General features: G+C 31.2%; 1 protein-coding gene across 1 annotated transcript; it reads right to left on the bottom strand.

Annotated features, from left to right (window-relative positions):
- Positions 1-1,634: 1,634 nt before the first annotated feature.
- Positions 1,635-7,360, bottom strand: YAB2 (Plant-specific transcription factor YABBY family protein). The gene is made up of 6 exons (XM_022036973.2): positions 6,770-7,360; positions 3,806-3,925; positions 3,472-3,595; positions 2,884-2,932; positions 2,663-2,738; positions 1,635-1,997 (listed from the first exon to the last, which is right to left on the bottom strand). Exons 1-6 carry the CDS (start codon positions 6,836-6,838, stop codon positions 1,944-1,946), a joined length of 492 nt encoding a protein of 163 aa, XP_021892665.1. The 5' UTR covers positions 6,839-7,360; the 3' UTR covers positions 1,635-1,943.
- Positions 7,361-9,664: the final 2,304 nt, after the last annotated feature.

Raw genomic sequence — 9,664 nt, 5'->3', positions numbered from 1 at the left:
ACAGAGTACTTTTTTAATCGGACAAATTTTGACAATATAACTCGCTAAGATTCCACTAAAGTTTAGTGACATTATTGGGGTTAGGTTATAGGTTGCGAAAATTAAATTCTTAGTAGTCCGACACTCGTGCCATAGACCCGTATCGTAAGAGACCACGTATTGATCGAATAAATTATATAAGTTGATAAATTATATTTGGTTCACAAAAAATTCATCATCTCAAAACTCCTATCTTAATGTAAATAATGCATAGTGTAGAAAAATTCTCACAGTGTTTTTGATTACTTACAAGACTCAAGTAAGTAAGTTAAATGAGAGAAGAAAAGTCAAAGTAAAAAAATAATTAAAGCTAGTAGCTTTTTCATCCCTATTTTTAGTCCTTTATATATATATACATACATATACATATAATAATTTAAAAAAAGAACAAAGAAAAAAGAAAAGAAGGAGAAAAGCTAATAGTTGGGTGTTAGAAGCGAAGCTAGTAGAAAAGCACTTTGGGTATCCCAAGGTGGAGTACTACTTTCTTGAAAAGGAAAATGGAAAGAGAGAAGTCACGCTGAAAAGAATCCGTCATACACCTATATATATATATGTGTGTGTGTGTGTATATATATGTGTGTGTGTAGTTGTGGATGTATATGTATATCATCTGGTTGGCCAACCCAAGCCGAAGGCATTGTAATTTAGGACAAAGTTTGGGTATCCCAAGGCCATTCTGTATGTATGCTTGGCCAGCATATATATATATATATACATACACATACATCCATCTCTAAATTCTGCATGATTTTTGTGCCATCAAATTCGGTGTCTTCATTGTTTATTTTGCTCATATCCATTTTCACCCTTGACCACCTTGACAGTTGACATGATAAGTTTAGATTTTATGTTAAATTAATACAAATTCATCAAAAAAACATATATACACACACACACATATATATATATATATACATGTATATATATATATATGTTACATCTTTAATAAATATAATAATTACCACCCAGTAAAAGTATTTATTTACTCACAAATAATAATGAATAGATACTCCAAATATTTTACAAAAATTATAAAAACAGAATTTAAAGGTGTATTTAATTATATTTAAAAAGTTAAAATTTAATTATTTAATTTATTTAATGCACATTAATTCTTTTATTTATATGTGTGTGTATATATATATATATATATATAGATTTTGAAGACAGACAAAATAGATATACAAACACACCATAAGAGATTAACCAAGACATAACATAGCCTAAAGAAAATGGGTAATAGCCAAGAGTACTATACCACAAACTGGTGTACAGGTCAAGTGCTCCTCTCTGTCACAATAGCCAAGCTGGCTGCTTATTCTGTATTGCATGTGTATATATACATATATGTATATGTATATATATATATATAGAGAGAGAGAGAGAGAGATATAGAGAGAGGGAGAAGAGTGTGTATAAATATGAGCACGCAGTTAGTCAATATAAGGAATGTTGTTCACTTGAGGTCATAAATATATACATATATATATATAATTTAAAAAATTACATACATACATACATATATATATATATAATGTGTGTGTGTGTGTGTGTGTGTGTAAGTATAATAGAAACTCAAGATAAAGGAGTCATTAACTAATTAATGTCATCAGATATAATAAACAAGGTGAGAGATTTAAATGAAGAGCTTCCTCTTTGGTACTTATAATGAAGAAACTTCATCATCAACCTCAAATCTTAATTACAATACATACAAATACAACTGGCTTAATTAATTACTTGAGTTAATTTACTCAGAGAAACATACATAAGTTTTTATTATACATATACATATACATATACACATACATAAATATATATATATATATATATATACCATTGTTTTAGTAGAACCCATTAGACTTTGAAGCTCCTTCAGCAATTGTCTGATCCAGTTTTGCTTACTTATTGCCATCCAGCTTTAATCCAAAGTGAATATGAGGAAAATGTGCCCACTGCAAAAACCAAATATATATTACTTATAATCTCATTCTACTAATGAATCAGCTGATCATAACCATCAAAATCACAGAGTTATTAACTTCTTACAATATATATATATATTTATATATGTATATACATTCTTCAAATCAGATTTGAATTGCAATCAAAACAATCTAATTATGACTGTATATAACATTTCCATGTAATCATTAAAGATTGCAAGAAAAGAGACGAAGACAGAAAAGCTTTGATGAGGTAAGGGAAAAAAAGAAACTATTATGTGCTACCATGATCATCACAAATGCACCGTAGAGTAAGTTCATCGACACACACATATACATACATACACATATATATATATGTCAGACATGCATATATGCATGAGGACGGACACAGCAACCCACTCTTTATGCACCATTAAAAAGAACATAATTGTACATCATCTCGATTGCCTTTTATGTTTTGCTCACAGCTTTTTCAAAGGAAATACATCATATGGAATTTGAATATGATCAGAGTAATATATTACATGTGGTGGACAATCATACAGTCCTACCAGATGGAGTAACTTCAACATTCATACATTCAAAAGCTGAATACTAAATTTTCCATGATGAACTTTCCTTTTATTTTTACTAATTAATTGTTAAGATGTTATGGTATTTAATGGACTTACATTTTTGGCTGCTGTGCTAAATGCTTCCCTGTGGCTGATGTCAGGATTACTAGCCTTAATCCTTTGGATTTCTTCCCTACAAGACCAGTCAATGAATCAAACAATTTGCCTATACATATACATACATGCATATATATACATATGTATGTATATGAAAAAGCAGAGATATGGGAATTAACCAGTGGGTTTAATGGGGAAACTAAAAGGCTGAATTTACTTACTTAATAAACCTGTTATATGCAGAAGGAACTCGCTGCCTCTTCTCTGGCGCTGCAGTGTAATTAACTTTCAATATACATATATACACATATACATATATATATGATCTTTATTACAATAAAAATATAAGGTTATATTAATAATTATAATTTAGGGTTGGATGGGTGTGGAGGGTTAATGAAAGGTGAAAATTTTGCTTGTGAAAAGTCACCATCTTGGATGGACCAAGAAATGAATGAAGAGAAAAGATGAGACCTTTATTATTTACCCACATATATTTATATGTATAGCTATGTGTACGTGTGTGTGTGTGTATATATATATATATATACATATATCTACGTGTGGCAGTTTTCCATATATAAACACACATGAATCAGAATTTCCATGTCCACAGCATATACATATATATAGTAATTGGTCTCATCTGCAATGCATATCTTACTTATTTACTCAATGAATTCTTAAAATATATATATATATATATATATATATATATTATACGAGCACCAAATATATAACTTTCACGCAGTAGGACAGACATATATGATATATGAGAAAAAGGGCGAAAGAGTAAGAGGGAGACTAACGAGGAATTGGAGGCATTCGAGGTGCTTCATGCTCTATCGGTTGAAACGCAGAAAACCTACCGCATTTCGAAGAAGAGCCGAATTCCTTGCTTGAATATTCAGAGCTTACATGCGGCTTTTGCAACTTCGACAAAAGGAAACAAATCAAGAACTTATAATTGGAAATTACAAACTCAGTGAGTTACATTATATTTCGTAACTAAAAGACTATCTAACGTAGTTATATTTAGTATTGTGAGCTCGAGTTTACGATGACTGCAAGATATTAGGTAAAGAAATTAAAAAGAAAAAACAGAAAGGTGAAATTGAATCAAAGTAAATTAATTTTGAATACCTGAGGATCATGGAGAGGGAATGTTTGAAGTGAAGCTCCCATGTTTACTGAGAGCAGATTGGCACAGTGCCCGCATCTGACTGTTACAATTGTGAACAAACTTGTGCATGGAACACTTACCTGCAAACATTCATTTCCTAGTCAACATTATAATATATATATATATATATATATTGAAAATAATAGTTTGTAATAACACAAACTAAAGCTTGAATTTTTCTATTACTCTCTTATACTTCTTCCTTCTATTTTCAACGAAGTATTAGGTAGAGCTGCTACATTTTTTAAAATTTTCCTGACAATAAACACACAGATATGAATATACAAATATATATACATATATGGAATGCCTGAAAACTTAATCTTTCATGAGGACTTGGGGATCCAATTCTATAGATGGATATCACTACTTTCCTTCTTTTTCTGTGGTACATATATATATATATATCTGTATACATACACATATATATCCTGCACTAGTAAATTGAAAACTCAAGCTACTAAACTAGTCTTATAAAAAAAATTTGCAACAACTATGTGTATCAAAACCCTAGTGTAGTAGTGGAAATGCCCCATTTATATTACCTGGGAAACATTACAACTATAGATCAATTCTAGACCAAGCAACAATGCATATATATATATATATATGTATATATATGCATGTATATATACATAAGTAAGGATCACTCTGGTCTCCAGATCTGCTAAATGTATATAGGAAACAAGAACAAATATCAAAAATTAGGCAGAGAACACTTAGAAAATCAACTTAACCTTTAAATATCTTGGAGGCTGGGAAGTGGGATCAATCTATTAAGGAAGTTTAAGGGAGAAAAATGAGAACTTTTCCGTCAGGAAAGTCTCATACCAAGCAAATCGAAAGCAGAAGAAATGAAAAGAGAGGTCAAGACAAGACAAAAACAAGTGTAGATTAACAAGAATTAATTAATCAGATGAAGAATTAACCACTACTTAGTTAAACGAATAGCAGTTTCCTTCCTCTATAATAGGCTGCAAGTTCAAGTCAGGATGGTGTACTTCCTTGTGTGGTCACTTGGAATTTGTTTATATGGTGTTATAGTTGGTGTCTATATATCATTATATCATGTAGCACTGAGTGTATGGGATCTTAATCAATAAGATAAGGAGATTGACAAATTGAAAATGAAGACAAGGAGGGAAAGAAAAGATGAAGAAAGAGTTAATGGCAAAGTCTTTTACAGTCAAGTTTCTATTAATACATATATATATACATATATGTATATTCATGGCCATAATGGATATATACAAATACCAACAGTTGGCAGTAGCAGCAGGGCTTGCATAAACCTCACATGGGCAATAACTAGGAGCTGGATATTATTTGTGTTGAATTCTTTCTTCTGATTTTTTTGGCAGCTGACACCACAAGCAAAAGGATAGAGAAAGATACAAAGAAAAGAAGGCCAAGAGAGAGAGATGAAAAAGACATGACTAGAACGGAAATTAACAAATAAAGATGATGAATAAAGAAAAGATATTTGAATCATCATCAATGGGGATCCATTTTACTGATCCTTGTGCAGCGTTTAAGATCTGATCATCATCATCATCTCCATTTTTTGTCCCTCTCTCTCTCTCTCTCTCTCTCTCTCTCTCTCTCTCTCTCTCTCTCTCTCTCTCTCTCTCTCTCTCCTTTTTATTATATTGTTATTTATCAGAAAGAGATGGGTGAGGAAGAGAGAGAAAATGAGCGAGAGATATAGAGTAAAGTAGTTTAATACAGTCATGTTATGATCAAAGGAGGTATTGAATGACAGAGAAAGAGGTAAAGCATTTTGTGTATGTATATATATTTGATTTTCTTTTTTCAGCTCTCCTTCTCTCTCTTTCTCTCTCCATAGCTCTTGCACAAAGAAAGTGAAACAAGCCCTTTGTACCAAAAAGAAAGACAAGGAAGAAACTATGCAAGAACACTCATTAATTACTATTTATATTTTGTTAATCAAAATCTTGATCTATGTCAATGGAGCTACAGATACAGAAGAACCCATATGTTCTAAACCAAAAAAGTTAGAAACTTTTACTCATTATAACATGTAATTGTGGAAGAATAATGACCAGGATCTAAATTAAGCATATGGACAATATATAGATTGCATCACATGAAATAAGAAAGAAGATACAAGTGAGAAATGAAAAGAGAAAACCAGAAGTCTGCATATGATATATATAAATATAGGAGGAGAAGAAAGATCCCATCTTGGACTTTTGCTTTCACATTGGAGGAGAACCCTGATCCCGGTAGCCCTAGTATTTATCTGCTCAAGCCTTGTATTAATCTGCTCAAGATCATCTTTTTCTTTTTGACCCTTGAAATTGTTATTTTTTTTCCTCTAACCTAATATTTGGCTAGTCTTATATATTAATATTGTCATCAGTGGACTTCAAAATTAGAACCTGGGTCATCATCATTCCATGTTATTTTTATATAATTAACAAATCTTCATATGTTTTAGGGTAAAAGACTGAAATTTTTTCTTGCATCAAAGGACGGAAATTTTAACTCCGATTCATTTTCAAGGGTTTGAGAAAAAACCCACTTAAAAGAAAAACAAAAAGAAAAAAAAAAACCACTTGAAATTTCTCATAAAATATGACATATATGCGGCAGATTCCTTTGGGATTTCCAGGTAAAACAAGGAAACCCCTTTGATCTAGCGAAATCTCAGAGGAACTGGATTAAAAAAATCCTTTATTCCCATATTTGGAGACCCTTGAAGCTGGATTGCACCTTTTTATAGTTAAACCCCAGATCACTCAACCACAAACAAGAAAGATGGAAACTTTAACATGGTACTGTAAATGGGTCAGTACCGAAAACAACATGCACATCATGACATGAATATGAATTGAGTGCTGTTTGAAAAAAGAAAAAGAGAGAGAGAGAGAGAGAGAGAGAGAGGGAATTGAGTAGTGTACCGCTAAAATGGTGTTGCAGAAGTTGCAGTGAACATAACAAACACGTTCAGAAGCCAATTCCAGTGACATTTTATACGTATATATAAATATATTATCAGTAACCAAATTTGCAGATATAGGTATATATGATGATCCAGAGATGAAACTGAGAATTCCCTTTAAACAAGAAAGACGGCTAGCAAAGGAAATGAGTAGATCAAGAATTTAAAAAGAAATTTAATGGGGTAGAGAGAGAGAGAGAGAGAGAGAGAGAGAGAGAGTAAAAAAAGAAAAAAGAGGTAAAGAGATGGAATTAAAAGAAGAAGAAGAAGAAAAGAGATGATAGCAGTAAAAACAGTTAATTTAATAGAGAGAGAAGAAGAAGAAGAAGAAGAAGAAGAAATGGACAAAAAATGTGAAAGGACTAGACTGGTCGGGAGAGTCAAGTGGGGCAAGTGGTTCTTCCTAGAGAATTAAAATGGGGGAAGAGAGTAAAATTATGATTGATGGAATGAGTGGTGGGTGGAGTTGGAATTGAATGGAGTACTCTTGTATATATGTATGTATTTACACACGTACACACACACACACTCACACACACACACACACACACAGACATATATATATAATATCATCTATAAGAAGATAACAATTCTGGCTTTCTGTAGCGGACGAGGGGGGCGAGATATTAATGTTTTGGAATGTTTAGGGATGAGGGTAAGGCAGACACAAGTCTCTTCACATATACCTGTGAGTGAGTGAGTGAGTGAGTTAGTGACCTTGAGAGCCAGAGAGACAGAGAGAGAGAGACAGAGAGAGAGAGGGTGAGAGAGGTTTGGAATTTTATTGGGATTCTAAATAATCAATTGGGACAAATATTTCCCTAATTTTGCAGACAAATATGTATATGAAGAGGCTTTATTATAAAAATTAATTTTGTATTTCACCCATATTTTAGTTTGATCTTTTAATAAATTGTAGTAGTTTAATCGACTTATTATTAAAAAATAAATAAATTTTACAATATATAATTATATAAATTTTATCTCGTAAAAAATATAGATAACATGATCATCAAGTATAATTTCATTTTCTATTTAAATTTTTTTCTAATTTTACAAATCTAAACCCGATACGATGCTAAGTATCTTTTTCACCTTTGCTTTATCTCTCAATTCACACCATATAAATATGCTTCTTTTAGCTTTGGTTTATCTTTTTTTTTTTTTGTAAATTTAATTCATTTTTATTTTAAGAGTTAATTGAATGATGATGTTTAGAAAATAAAAAATCATGAGTTAATTTGCAACAATTAAAATATCATGATAGGATCAAACTAGAAAAGGAAAGGATATCATCTATACATATTCCTGTTTTTCATAAATTTGGTAACTATAATTGAATGTAAATAATGTAAGTTTTTAAACAGGAATTTGTAATCGTGATTCCCGCATGCCAAAATCCTGCAATATTTGTCTCCGAAAAAGAACCAAGCACTATATTAGCTTTTGAGTTCTTCTACAAGATCACATCCTATGGTCCTCTCTTCACATAGGAGATGCTCATATTAGATGCATCTGATTTTTACCACATTCATGAAGACAATCTCTTTATAAAGGTTGAGAATCAGTAGAACTTGACCTAGTATATCCACGACTTACATGTTACCTTTGGTTTATCTCCTTAGAACTAAATGAACATCATCAGTACCTTTTATATCTATGTTGTCATTTGCAAGCAAGAATGAGTTTTAATATTGTTCTTGAAAATACATGGGTTACTACTCTTTCGCATTCCAAAATCGAGTTGATAGTAAAGCAACACATATGAGTGGCAGTGGACCTATATAAGAAGAACTCAGCTTTTAATTACAACAATAGTGACCTTTTAAAGTAGAAATATCTATTGAAGGTATCGGCTGAGTAATTTCAGATAAAGGAATATGAACTTGATGAAGGACAATGCATGAAGCTCGAAGAGGTGATAAGGAAAATGTTTTAACAAAGGAATAGATTTTGAGTAAAAATCAATTAGGGGGTCGTAGTGTGAATGAGAATCAATCAAAGCCGGACAAGTTGTTTGTTTTACTCTACAACTACTTGTGTTGGGTAAACTGTAATGAAATGTTTGTGAATACTAAGTTCTTGTAGGTTTCTGAATAAAACTTAGTTAAGGATGTTTTCATGGTTCAAAGCTTGGTGAATTAAAGCTTTTAAAAGCTTCTGTAATCGTTAATTATTCAAGATCATCCTATAAAGTTGTTAAGAAAAAAATAAAAAAATTGATGATGATTAGAGGAGAGCGTTTCAAACAGATAAGTAGAGACGAAAAAATAATTGAACAAACACTGTTAAAACAAAAGAGGATGACAAAATAGATAAAAGTAAATGAGAGTAAAAAAAATAAGGATGACCAACGAACGGTGCTCAAGATTTTCTATGTTGTTATCAGCTACCAATATAACATTTATGCGGTTTTATGATAATATGACATGTTAATTAGAAGGTATTAATTTGATTGTTTACTAAAGTGTTTATTTGAAAAATTTTCAAAACTATAATGTTTGTGTAAATACAAAGTTGCGAAATGATTAATTTGCACAAAAGTATATAGTGAATAAAATATTCGAGTGTTTAAACTATCACATTTTTCTACCCTACTTCAATACGCATTTCCATTATTTTTTCATCTTTCCTTTTTCCAATTGCCATCATACTCCTCTCTCACTCTTATCTCCTTAATCATTGATATCTCATTTTCTACTTCTTACTTTAATATACAACCGATTACAAACTTTCATCTCTCTTTTTAAACCCTCGTGTTGTTGCTTTATTATTCCTTTCTTTCATCTTATATTGTCGACTTTTTTTAATTTCTCAGTAAAATTAGTGTTCGGAGTTATGTAATTTAATTAAC

This window comes from Carica papaya, chromosome 5 (genome assembly GCF_054855325.1).
Source record: "Carica papaya isolate Zhongbai chromosome 5, ASM5485532v1, whole genome shotgun sequence".
In the NCBI taxonomy this organism is placed as follows: Eukaryota; Viridiplantae; Streptophyta; class Magnoliopsida; order Brassicales; family Caricaceae; genus Carica; species Carica papaya.
Note: the sequence above shows the minus strand (reverse complement) of the source record. Positions and strands in the feature narration are given on the sequence as shown.

Coding starts and splice junctions, on each gene's coding strand:
- YAB2 (XM_022036973.2), bottom strand. CDS start 6,838: ATGTCACTGGAATTGGCTTCTGAACGTGTTTGTTATGTTCACTGCAAC. Junction 3,596..3,805: donor TCCCTCTCCATGATCCTCAG/GTATTCAAAATT, acceptor CTTTTGTCGAAG/TTGCAAAAGCCGCATGTAAG. Junction 2,933..3,471: donor TCGAATGCCTCCAATTCCTC/GTTAGTCTCCCT, acceptor ATTACACTGCAG/CGCCAGAGAAGAGGCAGCGA.